Source organism: Aspergillus aculeatinus, assembly GCF_003184765.1.
Source record: "Aspergillus aculeatinus CBS 121060 unplaced genomic scaffold BO66scaffold_26, whole genome shotgun sequence".
Lineage (NCBI taxonomy): Eukaryota > Fungi > Ascomycota > Eurotiomycetes > Eurotiales > Aspergillaceae > Aspergillus > Aspergillus aculeatinus.
Genome location: NW_020291495.1, coordinates 351,926 through 373,063, shown reverse-complemented (window position 1 = coordinate 373,063; position 21,138 = coordinate 351,926). Strand labels below are relative to the sequence as shown.

General features: G+C 51.7%; 10 protein-coding genes across 10 annotated transcripts; 7 read left to right on the top strand and 3 right to left on the bottom strand.

Annotated features, from left to right (window-relative positions):
- Positions 1-743: 743 nt before the first annotated feature.
- On the bottom strand, positions 744-1,799 carry BO66DRAFT_350552 (HHE domain protein). Its single transcript, XM_025644722.1, has 2 exons — positions 1,205-1,799; positions 744-1,145 (listed from the first exon to the last, which is right to left on the bottom strand). The coding sequence occupies exons 1-2, from the start codon at positions 1,547-1,549 to the stop codon at positions 810-812; spliced, it is 681 nt and encodes a 226-aa protein (XP_025503672.1). The 5' UTR covers positions 1,550-1,799; the 3' UTR covers positions 744-809.
- A 1,616-nt stretch (positions 1,800-3,415) lies between these two features.
- BO66DRAFT_401876 (uncharacterized protein) lies at positions 3,416-4,150 on the top strand (the record flags this gene model as incomplete). Its single annotated transcript, XM_025648780.1, has 3 exons — positions 3,416-3,976; positions 4,018-4,058; positions 4,123-4,150. The coding sequence occupies 3 exons, from the start codon at positions 3,416-3,418 to the stop codon at positions 4,148-4,150; spliced, it is 630 nt and encodes a 209-aa protein (XP_025503671.1).
- A 1,835-nt stretch (positions 4,151-5,985) lies between these two features.
- BO66DRAFT_401875 (acetyl-CoA synthetase-like protein) lies at positions 5,986-7,961 on the bottom strand (the record flags this gene model as incomplete). The annotated part of the gene is made up of 5 exons (XM_025648779.1): positions 5,986-6,535; positions 6,631-7,058; positions 7,133-7,600; positions 7,660-7,797; positions 7,845-7,961. The coding sequence occupies 5 exons, from the start codon at positions 7,959-7,961 to the stop codon at positions 5,986-5,988; spliced, it is 1,701 nt and encodes a 566-aa protein (XP_025503670.1).
- A 977-nt stretch (positions 7,962-8,938) lies between these two features.
- BO66DRAFT_438919 (NAD(P)-binding protein) lies at positions 8,939-9,455 on the top strand (the record flags this gene model as incomplete). Its single annotated transcript, XM_025651113.1, has 2 exons — positions 8,939-9,265; positions 9,324-9,455. 2 exons carry the CDS (start codon positions 8,939-8,941, stop codon positions 9,453-9,455), a joined length of 459 nt encoding a protein of 152 aa, XP_025503669.1.
- Positions 9,456-9,698: 243 nt separating this feature from the next.
- BO66DRAFT_323603 (uncharacterized protein) lies at positions 9,699-10,601 on the bottom strand (the record flags this gene model as incomplete). Its single annotated transcript, XM_025643808.1, has 1 exon — positions 9,699-10,601. A coding segment is annotated over one exon (903 nt), but the record flags the coding sequence as incomplete, so codon positions are not given.
- Positions 10,602-11,514: 913 nt separating this feature from the next.
- Positions 11,515-12,590, top strand: BO66DRAFT_438917 (short-chain dehydrogenase; the record flags this gene model as incomplete). The annotated part of the gene is made up of 3 exons (XM_025651112.1): positions 11,515-11,922; positions 11,965-12,416; positions 12,467-12,590. 3 exons carry the CDS (start codon positions 11,515-11,517, stop codon positions 12,588-12,590), a joined length of 984 nt encoding a protein of 327 aa, XP_025503667.1.
- Positions 12,591-12,947: 357 nt separating this feature from the next.
- BO66DRAFT_438916 (uncharacterized protein) lies at positions 12,948-14,405 on the top strand (the record flags this gene model as incomplete). Its single annotated transcript, XM_025651111.1, has 1 exon — positions 12,948-14,405. The coding sequence occupies one exon, from the start codon at positions 12,948-12,950 to the stop codon at positions 14,403-14,405; it is 1,458 nt and encodes a 485-aa protein (XP_025503666.1).
- Positions 14,406-15,113: 708 nt separating this feature from the next.
- Positions 15,114-16,571, top strand: BO66DRAFT_323946 (flavin-containing monooxygenase; the record flags this gene model as incomplete). Its single annotated transcript, XM_025643822.1, has 1 exon — positions 15,114-16,571. One exon carries the CDS (start codon positions 15,114-15,116, stop codon positions 16,569-16,571), a length of 1,458 nt encoding a protein of 485 aa, XP_025503665.1.
- A 1,217-nt stretch (positions 16,572-17,788) lies between these two features.
- On the top strand, positions 17,789-18,808 carry BO66DRAFT_323714 (geranylgeranyl pyrophosphate synthase spyE; the record flags this gene model as incomplete). The annotated part of the gene is made up of 3 exons (XM_025643811.1): positions 17,789-17,981; positions 18,032-18,341; positions 18,415-18,808. 3 exons carry the CDS (start codon positions 17,789-17,791, stop codon positions 18,806-18,808), a joined length of 897 nt encoding a protein of 298 aa, XP_025503664.1.
- A 999-nt stretch (positions 18,809-19,807) lies between these two features.
- On the top strand, positions 19,808-21,082 carry BO66DRAFT_438914 (GroES-like protein; the record flags this gene model as incomplete). Its single annotated transcript, XM_025651110.1, has 3 exons — positions 19,808-19,963; positions 20,031-20,770; positions 20,839-21,082. The coding sequence occupies 3 exons, from the start codon at positions 19,808-19,810 to the stop codon at positions 21,080-21,082; spliced, it is 1,140 nt and encodes a 379-aa protein (XP_025503663.1).
- Positions 21,083-21,138: the final 56 nt, after the last annotated feature.

Here is a 21,138-nt window from a genome sequence, read left to right as displayed (position 1 = left end):
GCAGTGGCGCGTCACTTTGACTCTGCAAGTCATTTTCCCCCGAAGTTGGACGATGGATAAGATTGTCTAGGGAATGGGCTCGTGTGCGTCGGTCTTGATTGCTATAATTGTGGTGTGGTTTCCTCTCGCAGGGTCTGATATGGCAAGTCCAGGTCAGAGCGCGGTAGGGCTGAATCTAGGATCGGATGGATCCGAAATGCAGACCAGGCAGTAGCACATCTCCGGGGCGGCCGGGTTTCTGAGATGCGCACTTCGCGACCTCTATGTCGCAGAATATACAGGGACTGACTCAATATGACTCAATTGTTTCTTAGCGATGCCCCAATCCCGACTAAGAGATGGTAGGTTAGTCAAAGGTTAGACTCGTCTGGCCGGCCGCCGGGGGTTTTATGTTTGTCTGCCTCAGGCGGCCAGACCCATTAAGAGCAAAATCACCCAACAAAGAAAGCAATGCCAATCGATTGATGCTAGGCGTCCAATTTCCCTTGTTCAGGAGGCTTGTGACCACTGTGGAGGGCGCATAGCCCGCCACAGATTACGCGGCGTCGCCTGAATCCGAATAGCCCAGTCCTCATTTCTACCAGCTTCCCTCTGGACATTAGGATTCTTGGCCCGACCCACAGAGCTGAGCATGGACATATGCCAATACGCAACAGACTTAGTAGACATAACTGCATTGTCGTACGTCTAATTGTGTGTCCCGAAGTCAATAAGCAAAATCATATTCATTTACATCGTGTTCAGTTTACAGTACAGTGATCTCGAAAATAATACAGCATCCAAGCCACCCTCCCCACCCCCATGAGAATTTACTTGGTCGCCTGATCCTTCGTCTCCGGAAACGACCTAAACATATCCCTGATCTTATCCATCGGCGCCGCCATCAACCCCGCCACGGTCTCAAAAGGCGGCTTGTTGGGGGCGTTGGGGTGACTCCTCGTCGGCACAAACTGCTTCGTCCGGTGGAACGAGGCCGCCATCTGCCGAGACTCTCCCTCGTCCAAGGTCTTCTCCAGCTGCGGCAGATCTTTCCCCTCTTCCTCCTTGATGTGTTGTGCGAGATTGCCCCAGAGGTTCTCCAGCACCGGCATGAACTCCGGGTCGGTGGGCTTGAGCCCCTGGAATTTGTAGAGGAGTTCTTTGACCTAGTGCACCCATGTTTGTCAGCTTAATATCGAAGGACATGGGAGCGAGTTCAACTCACGACTTGATGCTCCATGCGATCGTGCTCAGCCATCTCGGGGCCGTTGTTCAGGTGCTTCTCCATGGACGGGTACACCACCAGCTCCTCGCCCAGAGAGTGGCGGGCCAGCGCCCAGGTAAATTGGTTCTGCCATTTCACCTGGTCCTCTTCGTTCGCGGCGCTCTTGATGTGGTTGTAGGCGTCCTCGAGGTCGCGGTGGTCGCTGGTGATTACCTCGGAGATCTGGGTCCGCTGGACGGCGCTTATGGCGAACTGGCGGCAGGGGAGGACAGCGGGCGGAGTCCGGGACGTGGCTTTGGAGAGACTTCCGCGGAGGGACCGCTTCAGGAAGCGAGATGGGAGCATACTGTATCTATTGGGTAAAAAAAATTGTATCCAATGGATAAGAAAAGGTGATTCTGGGAATTCATGCTAGGGCACTCTGCCGGGTTTTTAATGTAAGTAGCCGAGCCCCGTATTCCAAGCGGCACCGCATACGAGGCCCATGTCACTATTGCGCAAAGACACAGGGCGATTAATAGGTCGGGAAGGAAGCCGTGCTGGAGCTTGGTACATGTACGCATAAAATATGGTTCCCCCGGTCGATCGGAGTATGACTCCCAGGGTGCTGGTTGGGCAGGTGCATGTGTAATATGCAGCAGATCGCTGGGTTATTTGGGCGGGCGGACGGGGACTTGGCATCACACGTCAGTCTGACACCCACAGTATATCCGCCGATTATCAACAGCCACAAGCTGATAGGTGCTCTTATGTGCATGCGCTCATAGGTCATTCATTCAAACCACGTTTTGCACATCAAAGATCATGGTCACTTGGTCAGAAAGGGATTGCCGGTTATCTGAACATACATGCGCGAAGTAGAGGGTCTTGTCACTTTCCTGCTCTAGTTGGAATGGACTGGTTGATCATAAACACATTTACAAGGTATGGATTCGGCGCTCGCAGGACATAGTGTACCCATGAGCGGGCGACTGAATCCTCCTCATAGGGCTTTTAGCGGCTAGTTGTGTAGTAGGCAGTCGCTACAAGAGTTTCAGTTTCTCCATCCTGTTCTCATTTACTAAATTTGGAAGATCGGTCCAAGGCTAAGAGCGTGTGAATGCCACCCGTTGGGAGTGGACAGATATTTAGGCCATGACCTTGTTAATTGATCTGATTAACCAACGTATGCTCCAGCGCCTTCTGCAGCGGGGCTGGCAGCCCAGTCAATTCTCACCCCCGAATGTCTTGAACGCATGCTCTGTAACTCAATAGTTCAACCTGTTGCTGACAGGAATAAATCTCTCATGTGCTACCCATCCACGCAGGGCCTAGCGGGGTGTCAAGGAGGCTGCATGTGGGGCCAACCTGCTTCCCTGCAAATCAACCCTATGTTGCTCCCGCTGCACAGTGTCCGAGCTTAAACTCCATCACTAAGAGCTGTGTTTACGATTTAGTTTGTAGAGATCACGTCAGTGGTATTAAATCTTCCCATATCTCTACTTCGGTGGAGGAATGTAATATTGTGTTGATGCTGTTTATGACTTTTGATTAGCGACCGCACTGCTCTGTCAGTCATGAGGCATAGGGTTGTTGTGAAATCATAGATGTGGGTCTCTAAGATGAAATCAAACAACCGTAGTATCACAAGTGTTAATTTGCGGGGAGCAGAAAGTTGGGCCTCGTGCTAAGAACAGACTATTATGTCCTGCAGGCACGAATCAATGGTCGTCTTCAAGTACAATATCGCTCCATACAAAAGGCATTTGTTTTCGACAACCCTGAAAGGCTGCCATTCATAAAGCTGGTGGAACGTCCTCTCTCGGAAGAACTCACTAATATCGCTCTAACCCCGGAATCACCTACTACGGATCAAAGAGCATTCCCAGAGCTTTCCTTGAAACTATTTTCTGCTGAAACAAAGATACTACAAAGACCATTATGCTCCAAGCGCTGTCCTCCCGCAGAGCTCGCTTGCGAGGATGAATGTCTCTGACAGTGGGCATATATTAATGACCTCAATCGGAGGCAGGAAGTGGTTAAACGGATAATGCAAGTGTTAGCGTTCTCTACATATGGTGTAAGGAATTGTCTTTGACCTCTGTCCCACATTATGGAATTCTCCCCGTCAGTCTCTAGCAGCCTACTCCCTTTTGGTATAAGTACTTACCGCGTCCCCTATCATGAAAGCTTCCAATCCAAACCCCAACACCGAAGACAATTGTACGAACAATGAGTCGCCCAATGCCTTCGTCATCTACAGGTGAGGCTCAGCCCTCGACCCCACAAGCACCGCCCGATCCAGCCCGGTGGTATGTCGACTTCTGGGTCTACGACGCCCCAGTCAACCTCGCGATCCCGGAGCTGCTCATCGGCCTCCGCAGCCAGATTGAAGACCGCTACAGTCGGAGGGAGTTTCGCATCGAGCCGTGCCCCCCGTCCGAGCGTCATCTGCTGGTCCGGGCCGTCGTCCGCACTGAAGACTGGCCACAAGACGAGGAGAAGGAGCATGAAACACTGCACGAACATTTAACTGACATTCTGGATCGGCTGAAGTTGACTCTGCCTTTGGATGTCTGGTGGTGCGACAAAAGGAAAGATCTGAGATGGTCCATCGAGTTTCCGCCCCCCGGCCATGATAGTGACATTGACCAGGATCCGGACCTGTGCAATCTCCTGCTCATCCTCCACCCGAGGACCCCCGAGACCCAAACTAGGGTCGAACCCGTGCCCAATGACCGGTCGACTATGGTCAAGTGGGTGGGGGACATTCGGCTCTGGGGGCCTTTGCCTGTACGTTCGCGTCAGGTGTAGGGTTGCATCCTTGCCGTTAGACTATAGGTGGTGGACCGTTCGATCTAATGAGGGTTCTCATGTAAGTCAGATCTGGGCCTTGCTTTATCAATAATAGAAAGAACCAAGTAAAACAGAAACATTAGGCAGGCTTCTATTGCCTATGGCGAATGACTGTTCTGGGGTGTTTCATATGACTAGCTTCTTGTATCAAGTAATTTCGCAATTTCATAGCAAAACGGTGCTGTAGTTGTTGTTCAATTTGTCGCATGACGTCGAAAGGTCTGGGACATACATTCCCAGGTGTTTTCAAGAGTCGAAATAGTTTGTTGGTCGAAAACTCAACATCAGAATCGAGAGTTCGACGTAAGAGAAGAGACGGGAGCCATGCTCAATTATGCTGTGGAGGCCTGATGTACGGGAGGCGGAAAGTGGCTCTTCTTAGCCAGGAAATAAGATATAAGGCGATATCATTCTCCAGGATGACTGCTTGGAGGTTTCAGCAAGCCTCCGTACCCACTCACTCAACCTCAGTAACCAATCTTGATCGATGGGAAGATAAAAGAATGACACGTGACCGCAAGACCTAAAACCACGGCGACGGTTGCAACTCACTTGTCCCACTTTCTGTACACTTTCTGTACACTTTCTGTACTCTCGATTCTGGCTGGGAAAAATTCACTCACCCTCCTACCTTCAACCATGGGCGAGATCCCGGGCGGCGATATTGAGGACTTCGCGCGATGGTAAAAAATACGAGGGCAGAAATCTGGGGGTTTTTCATCTACAGTGCGCGCTCGTACGACGATGATTCGCGATGGGAGCGGTTCGGGGGTTTCACTCGCGAGAGTATTCCGGTGGTTTGAAAAGGATGAGGGAGCCCAGTCGATTCTGCATCAACTTGAATGGAATGTTCAAGAAGATCCCTCTCTTGAGACATGCCCCTTGGAGGAGATCCAGCGGTATGCGGGTGTCATCTTCTCACAATAATAGCCATCGTACTGTGCTGATCAGCGAATACGCGACATCGTGACCTCACGGAAGACCGGTTCGGCGAGTACTTTGGAAGAGATGTTCGCCACGAATTCCCGCTTTTTGTCACCTAAGAAGCCCTGGACTCTGTACTAGCAGCACCAGATCCAGCTGGCTGGGAACCTCGTGAGGACCAAAAGCACCCCGCCCATATAGTACTCCTCGATCCAACCCTGTCACTACTTCACAAATGTATTTTCGGAGCGGAAATCTGCCATTCTGAAATTTGTTCCGATGAGCGAGGCAGAACTGTTCACTCAATATGAGGTATAGCCCCGACGCATTAGTGCCTTTCAACCCGAGTCAATGCTGCATTGCGTTCTTTGCCTCAGAAACGATGGGACTATCAGGAGAAGTCTTGGCAGCACACATGTTGGCGGACTTGGTGGTCAGAGCGGCTCTCCTATCCAGGTCTAGGGAGACAGCCTTAGAACCAACAATTGCGAATCGGCGTGTCTCATCTTCTTGAGCCTGCTCTTTATGGGGCTGGGCGACTTCTCCGCACGCACGGAGCGATTCCTTAAGGCACCCAAAAAGAAACTAACTACTGCACGCATGCCGACACTGACACCTGGGTACTTGCTCTGGATTCTACTCCGCTGGCGAACCTTACTCCCGACAAAATAGTCCTGGAGCTTTAGGATGAAGGTGATCGAACTCATTGCGGTCGGGAAACAAACAAGCTACCAGAGCCTTGTACCAGACTATCGAGCGATGTTTTTGTTCCTCAAGCTTCCCACAGAAGCACTGAGATTGCCTGTGGCTTTGAAGGTGGATCTGGAGACTATACAAGATGAGGCTCTCGGTCTGCTCTGGAATCAGATTTTTAGTCATGCAACAAATGACTCTACCCCGAGGGGTGAAGAATTTCAGACCTTTATAGAACTAACACCTGTGACTACAAGCGCGGGAGCATCTTGTTATCAGTTTTCAGAAATGTACATAGGACGGATCTCAACATACAATATCCATCAAATTCACAATTTCGAATTTGGTCTCCCACTTTCGGCATCATACTCAGCTAGGCCGCGCAACACCCGCCTCAGAATCTTCCCACTCGCATTCCTAGGTATGGCCTCCACAACCCTAACACCCCCAGAGATATCCTTATACCCGGCCAACCGCTCCGCGGCATACCGTCTCACCTCATCGCCACGCAGCAGCTCGCCCGGGTTCGCCACAACAAACGCTCGCGGCCTCTCACTCCCATGCAGCGGATCGCAAACGCCCACCACCGCAGCATCGACCACGGCCGGATGCGACAGCAGGACAGCCTCCAGCTCCGACGGGGCCACCTGAAACCCTCGGACTTTGATGAGCTCCTTCTTTCGATCGACGATGTACCATTTGCGCGTGACACTGTCACATATCGCTACGTCACCAGTTTTCAGCCAGCCATCCGCGTCGAAGGCGGACTCATTCGCCGCCGGGTTATCATGATAGCCCGGTGTCACAGTTGGGCCGCGGATGCAGAGCTCGCCGGGGACATCGTAGGCAGAGAGATTCTCTCCGTTGTCGTCGATCAACCTGCAACCATCGTTCACGCTAATTAGCCCCTGCTTTACAAACCACAGTAGGGCTCCCGGACAATCACGAAGAGGCCGACATCAAGAGAAGCATACTTAGCCTCGACATTCGGAACCAAGCGCCCCACGGACCCCGTGGCATCCACCTCTGGGTAAGGCAACATCATAGCCGCGCAGCACGTCTCCGTCATACCCCACCCCTGCGTCAGGGGCACACCCTCCGGGAGCAGCTCACGCACGACCCTACCCTGCGTATCCTTGTCTAGCGGCGCGGCACCGCAGACCACATTTCTCACCCTCTTCAGACCCGTCTCCCGGCCCGGGGAGTCAGACGCCAAGATGGCCGTCAAAATCGGCGGGACGACGATTAGGTCCGTGACCGCATATTGCTTCACGAACCGTAGATACGAGCCCAGCTCAAACCGCCGCATGATGTACATCGTGTAGCCGGAGCGCAGAGCGCCGATGTGCACGAGCGGGGCGATGGCGGCGTGGAAGACGGGAAGGGCGATTAGGGACGTCATCTATGTTCCTGGCGGTCAGTTGATCACCTGCTCAGGTGAGAGAAGTAGTAAAGGGGAGAGTGGGGGCAGCATACTCGATAGGGCCGCGGATGCGCCTCGAAGACAAGCGTATGCTGCGCGACGAGGTTGTAGTGCGTAATGTCGACGGCCTTTGGGAGGCCCGTCGTCCCGCTGCTGAGGAATCGGGCGGCGGTTGTGTCCCTCGCGGTGGTGAGATTGTCGAAGCGCTGCCATTCAGCCTCGCCGTGGGTGAGGAGCGTCCGCCAAGAGGATAAACCATTGGAGATGGTGAAGAGATCATTGCGTGGGGCGACATCGGTAGAGGCTTCATAGGTGTCGAGGACCCAGCAGTTGCCTTCGGGAAGGTTGACTTCTCTTGCGGCCTCGAGGATGGGAAGTATGAGATCGGGTTCGGAGATGAGGTACCGAGCTTTGGAAATTCTGAGATGGTGCACGAGCTCTGAGGTCGTGCAGGATGGGTTTGTGCCGGTGAAAACTCCGCCTGCACCGATGATGGCTAGCACTAGGACGCTGTAGTATATCTATTGCAGTTGAGGGTCAATCTTTAGCTTGCGGGCGTAGACAGGAGAGGGGTGCCTACATTGTTGAAAGAATGTATGACCACACAATCCCCGGGCTCGAGTCCTGAATCTTGGAGACCTCGGATGAGCTGCTTGACCATTTTTCTGGCACCATTACATGATATCGTGTGGGTTGGGTTGTATGCGTCGATATATATCTAAGACGCGGTAGTCAGCTTCTGATGGTACTGAAGATGGGCAGTACTTTAGTGATTGGCCCTACTTGTTCGTTGGGATCATATTCAGGATCGCCGAAGATATAGGAAAGGAGATCCGTGGTTGGTAGACGGAGCTGTCTCTCTGGCTTGAAGATCATGCTCATGGTGAAAATAGGGAAAAATGATCAAGGGCTTGGGTCGGTTAAATTCTCCTGCTTAAGCAACACAGATAATATTCGTATCTCAGTTTCTGTGCGATAGTGTGGATATGGGAACTGGTGGTAGTAGTCGAAGACAATCAAACAACTTACAGCCAGTCTGATAATCATAATCGGTAAGCGAGTGAGCAATGTAAGCAAGTCGGCAGGCCTGTATTGCAGTGCCCACTCGCTTGCCAATTACGTTACCATTCTTTATCATTAGAAATGAATCTTGTCACAATAGACTAATCTTCCCCAACTCCATGAACTAAACCATGACTAAGTGACAAGCCCTTTTGAATAGTATCACAATTTCCTGACTGAAGACCCTCTCGAACAAACAAACAAAATTTGCACCCGCTGCTGGTTCTTTTCGGTTTATGAAAAGTGTGCAGATTCCGACGAGTCCTGACTTGTATGACCAAGAAGGCTGGATTGGAAAAGTCTGTGTATAAAATGTGTGGCAGGAATATCATTGGACTGGGAAGTACATACCTCGTTTCTCGATTCTTGATTTTCCGTCTTGAGACTCAGTACCTTGTCTCCTCCTATCGTCAGAATTCCCGGATTGCACTACCTCGCCTACTCGTTCTCACACACCGCCAATTCATGCAGCAGATCGAAGCAAGGGCATACCGCATGACCTGGCCAGATTCCAGGAATGCGCCACTCGTACGATGCGAATGAACCCGGTATCTGACAGATCACATACTGTCGGCAATTACATGCACGCAAGGTGGGACACTTGCCGTGCTATGTGCTCATCGCACCCCACAACGCCCTGAAAGGTTGATGAATGGCGGCAAAATTAGCCGATACGAGCATCTTCGCCTCGTATGAGAGAATGACTCCTCATTTGGGCCGTATACAGTCCAGAGTCAACACCTAGGCCCTGATTATGGTCGCTTGGAAAGACGCACTTCGGAAGCTATCACATCACGATGGCGCAAGTATCCTCTCCGGCAGGCGCGACTGTCGCCCTCGTTGCCGGTGCGATGACGCTCTGGCCCGTTCTCCGCGCGCGGAGAGAGAGGACCGGCGGTATGAGTGCAAAGGGTAAAGTAGTCATCGCCACGGGAGGGTTGAGTGGGCTGGGGAAAGAGATTGCAGAGCTGTATCGGGTCAATGGCGCCCTTGTGGCCGTGCTAGACATTGATGATGAGGTTGATATGCGTCAGTCACCCATCGCAATTGGTTTGGGGTATTTCAAGTGCGATATATCGGACCAGCAAGAGGTAGAGGCTATCATGAGCACAATCCAGACCGACGTGAGTACACATCTACCTAGGCCCAATGATTTTACGAGGGCAAATAACAGAAGAACAGATGGGAAGGCAGAATGTTCTAATGAATTGCGCGGCCATGTCCATAAACCGACTCTCCTTTCACGACCTCCCAATTGGCCTTTTCGCCAAGACTGTCAATACAAACCTCCTTGGGCCGGCCCATACCATTTGAGCACTCCTCTCTGAGCTGATCCTCAGCGGCGGGAAGAATGCTATGAAATCTCTCCAAGTTACGGCGGAGCCCCGAGGCAACAATCGCGGTAACATGGTTTTAGACATACTGAGAATTTGAATGCTTAGAACACGAGACAAAAAGGTCTTATCTGACTGGCGAGTGCTGCAAGAAAACATGCCAAAAAGAAGGAAAAAGAGTAAGGCCACTGAGCTGGGGAGGATGTGCGGACCAATATGTTTCTCACAATCCGTCGCGCTCCGCACACACATGGAAATGCAGCATAGTATAAGTCGCCAGGGTATAATAATACTTGTAGGTCACCTTGTCGGCCTCCTTGACCGGCAGCGTCACAAGACGCACTGCTACTGCCAGCATGGAAAGTAGGTGACACAGTCCTAAAGGCAACAGCGCTGGTTTCAATGACATAGTTGCGTATTCGATCCGCGAGCCGTTGGCAATCGCAGCGCAGGCGATACCCGCCGCCGTGGCACCGCGTAGCCACAATTGCCCTCGTTGATCGAGGACCAGTGGCAATGTATGACGGCCGGCCTTCCTGTCGCCCTCCATGTCATGAAATTCCTGAACATGAATGGTCATGATCAACCACTTAAACAAGAGCCACCTGAGCGAGCTCCCCTCTGCACTCGGCAATTCGACATCCTCGAGCAATGCATCAAGCAGACTCAGCTGGAGCACGGCCCCAACCGCCGTGAACAGATTGCGCGTGGCCCAGTTATCGAATCTGGGCCACACGTAAAACAGTAGAACCCACCCCTCCCACAGAACCAGAATTGTAGTGGCTTGGAGACCCACGGTGAGATGGAGCAAGATCGGGAAGAGAATCCAGCTCAGTAGCCAGCGCGTGTAAGCGCCCTCTACGCTCATATTGCCCGAGGGAATAGGCCTCTTGGGCTTGTTGAGGGCATCCTCTTCCACGGAGAAGGCCTGATTTGCGATGTCAAAGACATACGAAAATGCCAATATCGCGAGACACACCCCAGGCAACCGGGATGAAAGCTGTTGGACTGAGAGATTTGATCCCGAAAGCCGTGCGGATAGGCATGCGACAGCGTTGCCACAGTGGGCAGTGAAATTGTCTCGCAGGAGTGCTATGATCAATGATAGCTCCGTGGTGATAGCTGAACTTCCGGTTTTCCTGTGCCCATTAGTACAAAGCTCTCGGACATAGCGTTCGAGGAAGCCTCACAAGGCATGAATCGGTGTCTGTGAACTCGTTCTCGAGCGAGAGTGAGCCGGCTTCTTGCTAGTCTGCTGAGGAAAAAACCGCATCTTGTGGGATTGCAGGTCAATTCAGACACAATAGCCCTGGCTGGATATGCACTTAGGTCGCCCGAGCTAGAATACTGCCGGTGAAGGAGTATTCTATCTCGCAGCCTTGGGGTGTCCCAATTACTCCTGCGTCCCAGATCCAAGTAGGTCCAAGGGGTGGTATATACGTGCATGATGATATAGAGAGAGCCTTCACTATAATTCTCTGGCAGACAGTCAGGGTACCACAGTACAAGAATATACGACATGGTAGAAGGTATCAGAGCCAAGGCATCAGAGGCAAGGGTTGGATAAGACCGTGATACGGCAGACAAAGATTTAATCTGCCGACAAAGGGTTTGACGAATTCCGAGATTCTTTCTCCACCGATCTTCTCTTAGGCCATGTCTGTGAAACTGTCAATTTTCTGAAACTGGGTAGCCTGACAATATTACACAGCCACTTCTGACTGGGGCAGTGCATTGGTTCAATGATCAACCTGGTGCATGCTTCACTTCGATTGCGTACAAAGATTGAATTTACATTTCCTGTACAACCAACATGTATGAAAAAAAAGGACGTATACATTTCAATGCCAAGTAAGGTCAATACAAGGCCAAGAAGAAGCGATAGTGAGATAGCAAATACTCATAAAATAGGCAACAGTCAGTTCTAGGCGATAATCACCGCCGCGACAAGATTGAAATAACATCACACTGAACTCTGGACATTACTACACAGATCTCTGACCCCAGTGACCTTTGCCATATGGAATACCATTGTCAAGATGGCACCTTACTATCATGGCCTACTCGCATTTCTCTTCCGGCAACTTTTCTACAGAATTCCTGAAGTTGCACCTCTCGATCTCCATGGAAAAGCCGTTCTTTTGACAGGGGCAAACTCCGGGATTGGTCTTTCTCTAGCAATGATGCTTGCATCACAGGGTGCTGAAGTGATCACCGCCGTCCGATCCATAACCAAGGGCGAAGCTGCTCGACAGGAGATTCTTCGAGCTCTTCCAACGGCCAATATTGAGGTTCGACAGTGTGACCTAGCGTCGTTCGACTCAGTCAGAAGCTTTGTAGGGCAGCTGAAAGATGAATCCAAGACCTTCGATTTGGTCATTCTCAATGCCGGCGTCTGGTGTTCACAATGGATGGCGTCAGCGGATGGGTTTGACATTTCTCTCCAAGTACGTCATACTGTCCATTGTCAGACGCTGCTAACAAACCAGGTGAATGTGCTCTCGAACGCACTTATGGCTATGTCGCTTCTTCCGTGCCTCCGTTATCAGAACGGCCCACCACGCATAGTCTTTGTGACATCCGAGGGTCACGCTATGGTCCCAACGCCATTTGCACAACACGGCAGGATGTTGGACTTTTTCAACCAGAAAGCCCAAGCATTCGATCATTACACCCACTACTACACGTCCAAACTGTTTGAGCTTCTCTTGGCCCAGGCTATGTCTCGGCGTATTGACCCGGGAAAGCTCTCAATCGCTTTGGTTTCTCCGGGACTCTGCAAGAGTGAATTGTTCCGCAATGTAAGGTCTGCACCAGCAGATCTCTTGGCGCGCTGCTTTGCTCGGACCTGCGACGCCGGGGCGCGAATGATAATAATGGCCTCTGTCACTCAGACGGAAAGTCCTCCCGACACATACTTCAGCCAGGGGGGTCAAGTACCGTAAGTACATCTTCACCTGAGATGCACTGCCATATGACTGAGCCTTGCAGTGTTTCCACATTTGCCTCCAGCCCAGAAGGCGTTTTATGCCAAGAGAGACTCTGGGAGGAGATAATGAGCATCCTGGATAGTGTAGACCCTGATCTGGAGTCTCACTTGCATCTGGTTAGTTGAATTGACTCAGCAGGACGCAAGGCCACGTAGCCATACCGACCTCCCTTCGTAGATGTTTTGTTATATGTCTTAGCAAGAGGGATTCAATTTCAGTGATGCATGGGCGAGCTTCTGTATTACCTTCTACTCCTAGTACCTGCCACAAGCTCAGATACGTAGAATGGCAACTTTATGCATGTGATTCATAGCAAGCAAATGGGTCTCAACAACGTAATACAAAATCCCACACTAAATCCGTGTACGTTTGGGGGACTATATAGTTATTTCATGCATATAAAACAAGCTCTAAAGCATTGGACCTTTCAAGAGACATTGCTTTCCCAAAACAAGCACCTCGATTGCTCTCTCTCTAGCATCATGTCATTCTACTTCACTCCGATACAGCTCACACCGTTGGATCACATGATGCCAATTGCCTACATAGCATTCTTCTATGGCTTTCTACTCGACGATCCAGAAAGAGCCGTGCCTGTCATTGGAGACTCTCTCCATCGGCTACTCCGGGCGAATCCATTTCTGGCAGGGAATTTGATCAACTCGAATCATGGTCACGAAGCCCCCACCGTGCGAGCTGTTCATCCGCCCACAGTGGAATCCTTGCGCGAATTTCCCATTCTACGAGTGAGACATCATGAGGATCGTTACATGGCCGGCCAGTACCACGGGTCCACCTGCTCTGACGATCGATTTTCCAACAATTTCCTGTTTAGCGAGGCCTATCTGCCAGTCCCCCTCGCCGCAGCGACTGCCCAAGAATGCCCCATCATCCGGTGGCAAGCGAACATCATGCGAGATGGGCTGATCGTAGCGGTATGTTTCCATCACTCCGTGCTGGACGCTGCAGGATTCTATATCATCCAGGCTGCATTGGCGGAATGTTGTCGAGAGCCAGGAAGCGCAAGGCAGGGGCCTTCCCTGGGAGCAGATCTTCTGAAAGGGAGACAGAGGATTCTGGAAACTGGCCTCTCGGGTGGGGTCAGTGGAGGATTGTCAGCGGGGCGCCTGCAGGACCTCACGATAGCTGACTTCAATTGTGCACAAGGCCTGATCAGCCGGCGTCTGACATTGAGTGCTGCCAGAATCGCGTATCTGAAAACAATGTGTAATGCACTCGTCCGGGGACACATGGAGAACAACCGCGTATCCTCTGAGCCCAGGCCAATACTGTCGTCAAATGATATCATATCCGCTATACTATGGCTTGCAATTATGAGGGCGCGGTATCGACCCTGCTCAGAAACCCTTAAGGGGCAGGGCGACTCGGCCCAGAGCTCCCTCATCCTGATCACTGAGATTCGCCGAGCCCTGACACCGCCACTGCCAAAGTCTTACATTGGGAATGGGATCGTCCAGACTGCGACCTTATCACCCATCCGGTCTGCTCTGGAGTTCGTATCTCATACTGCACAGTCACCCACTCTCACGACCAACGGGCTGCAGGTTCTTACCGACCTCGCCCTCAAGGTCCATGCTACGTTTTTGTGCGTGGATGATGCTTCCGTGAAAGCGCTCATCCGGGAAAAGCAAGAAAGTATCGACTGGAGTCCAAAGTTCAGGCAAGCAGACGTTACATCAACCAGTCTGCGTCGCATGGGAGTGTATGGGTTAGACTTTGGCGCAGTCTTGGGAAAGGTGGTGGAGTTCGATAGTCCAGATAACAGAATTGACGGGACGGTCTGCATGCTACCTGCTCGGATGAATTCGGTCCCAGCACCATGGGAGGTGCGGGTTACTTTGCAGCGAGGGGCCATGGTACGACTTCTTCAGGATCCATTCATGGACTGGTTGATGGGAGATGCGTCGACAAAACTGTGAGGGGGTGAGTGTCGGGATGATCGAGATGCAACGAGGATACATCCTGGAGTGATCGGATCGGGAAAGGATCGTAGATTTGATCTGAGATCAGATCGGCGTGGTCCGATCCGGATGATCGTGATTGGGCTTTTTGTTCCGGCTCTTCGGTATTCCCGCCCGTATGGCTAATCAGAACAATCCTCTAGTCTGCAGTCCTTCACCGCATCATTGACAGTCATTCCTTGAGACTGATACAGTGTCTGAACGAGTCATTGAACCTTCATGATGTGATAGGTCTGGAGAATTCTTCAGTGAAAAGGTTGCGTAGAATTCTATACTGCCCCCTTACATATTCCTGTATCTCTTCTCACGCATAGAGCAACAATCCTGCGTCGGAACGCCAAGAGGAAACTGAATCTCTGTGTTTCTTCATGTTCTCCCATCCGCCATCTTTATGAGACGAGTAGGATATCACATACCCTACCTGACCCAGTACCTGGTTGGGCTCTTTGTAACATGTCAGGGCAATCTTTGGTAAAAGGATCGCTGTCGCCAGAACATGGATTGACATACAGTACATGACCTACTATGTTAAGGAATGCTGTATGTATCGTCGTGATTTTCAACATGAAATATGCAATACGAGCATTGCAGTTTAGTATTCACTAGCCGTGCTAAGTTATCTTCATGTCTCCACACACAACACCTCCTCGTCTCACGGCTCTCAGAATGTCCTTCGCTGGAAAATACGACATCATCATCATCGGCGCAGGCGTTGCTGGAGTTAATGCCGCATATCGAATACAGAAACTGCTATCTGACCACACATATGTTATTCTCGAGGCCCGCGATGCTGTCGGGGGGACTTGGGATTTGATGCGCTATCCTGGGGTCCGACTCGACTCCGACATGTACACATTCGGATTTACATGGTACCCCTACCATGGCCACAAGATTATGCTAGATGGACAATCACTCCGAAATTACGTTGACAATGCTTCGACGGAGCACGGGATTCACAACCGCATTCTCTTCAACCATCGAGTCACGACAGCAAGTTGGTCGTCTGACGACCATGCCTGGACTTTGGGAGCTACGGCTGACGATGAGAAGCACTGTTTCAGCGCAAGATATGTGATTTTCGCGACAGGGTATTTCGACCACACTGAGCCATTGCCCGCTCAAATCCCTGGTCTCGACCAGTTCCAAGGAACAGTGATCCATCCGCAGTTCTGGCCCGAAGATCTGGATCATTCAGAGAAAAGAATTGCTGTCATCGGCAGCGGAGCGACGGCTATATCCCTTGTCCCCAAACTCGCAGAGACCGCGTCCAGCGTTGCGGTCATCCAGAGAAGCCCGAATTACATTTTGTTCGTTGACTTACCGGGGGCTAAGTCCTTGTTAACGAGATTCTTGCCGACTCCAGTGGCTCACAAGCTCAGGCGTCTGTGGTGGCTCCTCGTCACCTTGATCGGTTACTACGCATCTCGCCGATGGCCTCAATATGCAAGAGACTACCTGCTGAGCCGGGTCAGAAAAGAGCTCCCAGCTCATGTCCCTCTCCAGCCGCACTTCCAACCCACATACAATGTCTGGGACCAACGGCTCCTAGCATGTCCCAACGGAGATTACTTCCACAGCATGCGTGGCGGAAAGGTCAGCACTGAAACAGCAACCATCCAGGACTGTACCGCAGATGGCCTTCTCCTGGACAATGGGAAAGCTGTCGGTGCAGATATCATTGTCACAGCAACGGGGTTGAAACTCCAGATCGGAGGTGCGATCCGACTAGACATCGACGGGCAGATGTGTAAACTGTCGGATAGATTCATGTGGAATGGGATGATGCTCGACGGCGTCCCGAATGCTTTCTTCGCTCTCGGGTATCTCACGAGCGCGTCCTGGACAATGGGAGCGGATGTGACGGCTGTGGCCGCCTGTCGATTGATCACGCACATGAAACGGACGGGCAGTGTAGCTGCCTTACCTCGTCTACATAAATGGTCAGATCTGGCTGTTCGCCCACTTTGGGACCTGAACTCAACATACATTGCGGCCGGTAAAGGGGGCATACCTAAAGCAGGATCTGTCGGGCCCTGGCGACCTCGCACGAATTATTTGTTGGACTACTTTCATGCCAAGTATGGCTCTCTCACGGGGGGTTTGGAGTATGTTGAGGCCAGCTAACTGTCCCAATACTCTGCCCGCTCTTGATGCGTGAGTGTGTGTGGCTGTGTACGTGTACCTTGCAAGCGTATCTTGCCGCTGCTTCATGGTAGAGGAAATATACTCTCCATCTATGAACTGCATCATCTCCGCTTTGTTATTCTGAGTGATCGGGGTTCCTGGCCACTTGCTCACTCACATGAGAGGTTCATCTGTCTTTCTAGTATCCAAGTACGACACCCTATTCCAATATGGCTCTCCACTCGTCCTGAGTGCAAACTCTCACGTAAATCTACAGTCATAATCCGGTTTTACTTCAGATGCGAGTGCATTTCTGCGACATTTACATATAACGCTACATCTTCGTACCTGTCACTTTGCATACATGATTACAATGTCATATTCTTTCCCGGTTGTGTTTTTTCCAAGGCACGGACTTCAATCCGTTGGCAAGTGCGATGGTGGCACAATTGCGCAAGGGATTATTGACGTGTGCAAACCCCTTGCAGTCTGTCTGCGTTCTATCACCGTAGCCTATTCACAATTCCGGGTTTGGCTTTACTTCGCTGACATCACAAGCGCTGCAAGCTCTGCAATCGAAGTCTATTTCACCCCATGCTCTGACAAGGCATGCTCCTTGGCAATATGACACCTGATCACCCTTGATGGACGGGTGTTGAATACCCGTACCTTGAAGCAATTCCTCTCCTCCGATACGAGGATCTTCGTGTAGGAATGCAATAGCCCCCCTTGCTTGTTGCGCCGTGCTCTTTCATATTCTGACGTCATGAGAAGTCTGTGCCTATAAGGCATTGAATGGTTGCCTTAGCTGTGCGCTGTGAAGCTTTTGCCTTGTCATGTGGATGTGCGTGAGGTGGGTGGGCTTTGCCTTGAATACCCAGGGAATCGTCCTGACAATGGCCTCTTAATGACTTTACTGGGGGCATATCCATATCAGCTGTCAGGATATTAATATGCGAGAGTGACTCTAACACAATGACTATTGAACCAGTACCAGTCACAAGCGCTAGGCATCGATGAGCACAGCACCTCATCCCCGGTCGGGAGAATCGAATTCTCGGACGAGAAGCCAGCCCCACGTATCGCGGAGTGGCAACCACTGCTCGAGAATCTCGGGATCCAGGGTGGTAGACCTGAGATCCATGGCCACCGAGTATTGACACAAGGAGGAGGTTCGCAGATGTCTTCTCCGAACGGCTAGATTGTCATGCTAACAGATGATTCGGCTGCAGATTATCTCCGGCCCCATGGAGTTCCTGCTCTCCTCACACGGGAAGAGCTTCCGTGGTAAACTCATCGCGGGGTTTAACCGACTCCTGGAGGTCCCTCAGGACAAGCTCAATGTGATCAGTCGGGTCATTGAGCTGTTGCACACGGCCTCTCTCTTGCAAGTAGACGCCGACTATCGGCGTGTCATACCCGCTCTTTACTGACGTATGATAGGATTGATGACATTCAAGACCGGTCCAAGCTGCAGCGGGGCCTGCCCGTGGCGCACAGCATCTTTGGGCTCGCCCAGACAATCAACTCCGCAAAACATGCCTACTTCCTAGCGCAGAAACACCTGGAGGGCTTGGGCAACCCATCCGCTCTCCCCATCTTCACGGAGGAAATGCTCAATCTGCACCGCGGACAGGGGATGGACCTCTACTGGCGGGACTCGCTAACCTGCCCTACGGAAGAGGAGTATTTGGACATGGTGTCCAACAAGACCGGCGGGCTGCTCAGGCTGGCGATCAGACTGATGCAGCTGGAGAGCCGAAAGTCAGGGTAAGACCGATCTGGCCTGGCGTCTTTTCTCGTCTACCAACACGTGCTGATATTCATACTCCTTTCGTCCCAGGGACTACGTCTCGCTGATCAACCTCGTTGGAACCATCTTCCAGATCCGAGACGACTACCAGAACCTGAAAGGCGAGGCGTACACCTCCAACAAAGGGTTCTGCGAGGATTTGACGGAGGGCAAGTTCTCGTTCCCGATCATCCACAGTATCCGCCAGGACCCTGCCAACCGGCAGCTGCTGCACATCCTGCGCCAGCGGACCACAGACGAGGCGGTCAAAACATTTGCGGTGCGGCAGATGAAAGCGACGGGGAGCTTTCGGTACTGTCGACAGAAGATCTCGAGGCTGATGGGCGAGGTCAGGGCCATTGTCGCGTGCTTGGACGCTGGCGGGTCGGCGGAGGTGAATGCCATTCTGGACTTTTTGGAATTCGAACAAGTGGGAGACGGGTGAGCTTGATGATTTGATATTCTTACTCAAGTGATGATTGCTCTGGACTCACAATAATCACATGGGACAGACATTTTGAGCTTTTCCCCATTTTCTAATCCACAATATGCATCTCCATACGCACATATGATGATACCGGAGAGAACACAAAGGAAGGAGTGTGATTAAATTGATGAACTTCATTACCATCCGCGGCTAGAATCCAAGGGCAGCACTAAGGGCACACCGAATCTCACATAGTCAAAACACTATCAAGCGACGGCCAGTGGAAATTTGCGGGATGCGATGCAGTTTGGAAGTGGACAGGATTCTATAGCATGATGCTTCCCGAAAAAGCCCCGACGCTATGGGACAGGTTAGTCGGGTTCCCTTATACCTAGATCTTATGAAGCAAGGGTCATTACAATATGTGATTTTTGGACTGTTTTTTTATCGTTGTGGCAAGTTCTTTAAAGTCCATGTCTAAAAGTTCCTTATTCTACCAGGTGTTTAGTGTACTTCAAGGTGAAATTGCTTGAGGGTCAGCTTTTCCATGATACTACATGCTGAACTTTGAGGGGAGAATGGCTGTCTGTTTATCTCATTCATAGAGCCTCAACAGAATGAAAGAACGCACCTTGAGATCCTCGCCTTTGGATGTGGGAGGCGGAATATAACTTCCGAGGGGGGCTCAGTTCCCCACATCTAATCGAAACCGGAAATAAGGACGCCTGGCTTACCGATGTCATCATTTCTCTACATAAAGAAGGGGTCACTCAATAATCTCTCTCATTCTGATACCTCCCTACCTTGCACTTCATCCTCAATGACCTCGCAATCTACATCGCAGGATCATCACCTCGACTTACCTCTCCGGCCCGGAGTAGAGGTTAGTTGCTTTCCTTGCCTTGACTAGGATCTCTCGTCCTCGTCGTCCAAACTAACTCTGACGAGGGGTCCGGATCAAGTCAGACAGGCGATCACTTGGTCTCATCACGGGAACCAGTGCACACAGGATGGCACATGGGGCCGAACTTCCAACTGCCCGCCCAGCACGCCGCTGTGCTTACGCCTGTAGTAGGCTACAAGCTGAATCTGAACTATCAAGACATTCGAACAGATCCACCCACCAGTGGGGAAGTCGTCGTGAAGCTCTATGTGAGCGGTCTGTGTAGCAGCGTTTGTCATCTCCGAACCCAAATCATTACAGTACCATGCTAAGTATCCTTCAACCGCGGGACAAAAGGATATCATATTCTCCCTCGGACTGCGCGAGGGCTATCCTCAACACAATATGATCGGCGGCCATGAAGGCATTGGACGAATCGTGATGGCGCAGAACGAGTCGCTGCTCGGCAACCTGGTGGCGGCGCGATACCTGGCCCGCCACTGCCGCCACTGCCATGCCTGCCTCCACGATGTCCCCGAGCGTTGTTCCTCTCAACGCAACTTCCCACGAGATCATCGCGGGGCGTACCAGGAGTACATCAGGGCTCCGATCTCGTCCTTGATGCCTCTGCCCGCCTTCATCCTGGACAACATTCACACCGGCGCCGGGCCGAGTTTGGGTGATTATGCGGCTGCTCTATGCTCCGGTGCTGCTGCATCCAAGGCGCTAAGGAAGTTGAGCCCCAGCCCAGGAGATGTGGTGGTAATCAGCGGTATTGCGGGCGCTATCGGCCATCTAGCCGGGCAGATTGCAAGAAAAGTGTACAAAGCCAAGGTCATTGGCGTCGACCTGCCGGAGAAGCAGCGCGGGCTGGGCCCACGCAGCTCCGGGTGCTACGATGCGTTCGTCCCTGCGAATCGGAACTCGGAAGGGACTACCTCATTTCTCGAAGGCCTTTCACGCGCCTGTAGCGAGTTACGGGGACCCGAGGTGCCACCTGCGATGGCCGATGGGGTCATTGTCACGGCGGGATCGACGGCAGCGTACACAAATCTAATCGAATATCTGCGTGAAGGTGGCGCTATCGTCTGCGTTGGGTGCGTCATTTCCCTCGCCGTGATTAAGCCTCCCTAAGGTTCTTGTCCAGCTAATATGAACCAACCAGTGTCCCCAAGCACGGCGGGAAGGTATCCTTCCCCGTTGCCGAGGTGGTCGAGAAAGGAATCCGGATTCAGGGCACGCTCATGGGCGGATGGGAGGAAAGTTATCGCGTCATGCAGTACATCAGGTCCGGCCTGCTCTCCCCCGTCGTGACGGAGATCGAGCTCCGGGACGTTCCCTCCTACATGCAGCGATTCGTGTCCTATGAAAATGCGGGCAAGATTGTGGTCAACATTGCCTCTCCCTAACCAGCAGCCTAGACCGCATATATTCTTCCTTGCCTTTGCATCAGGCTATTTGTCAT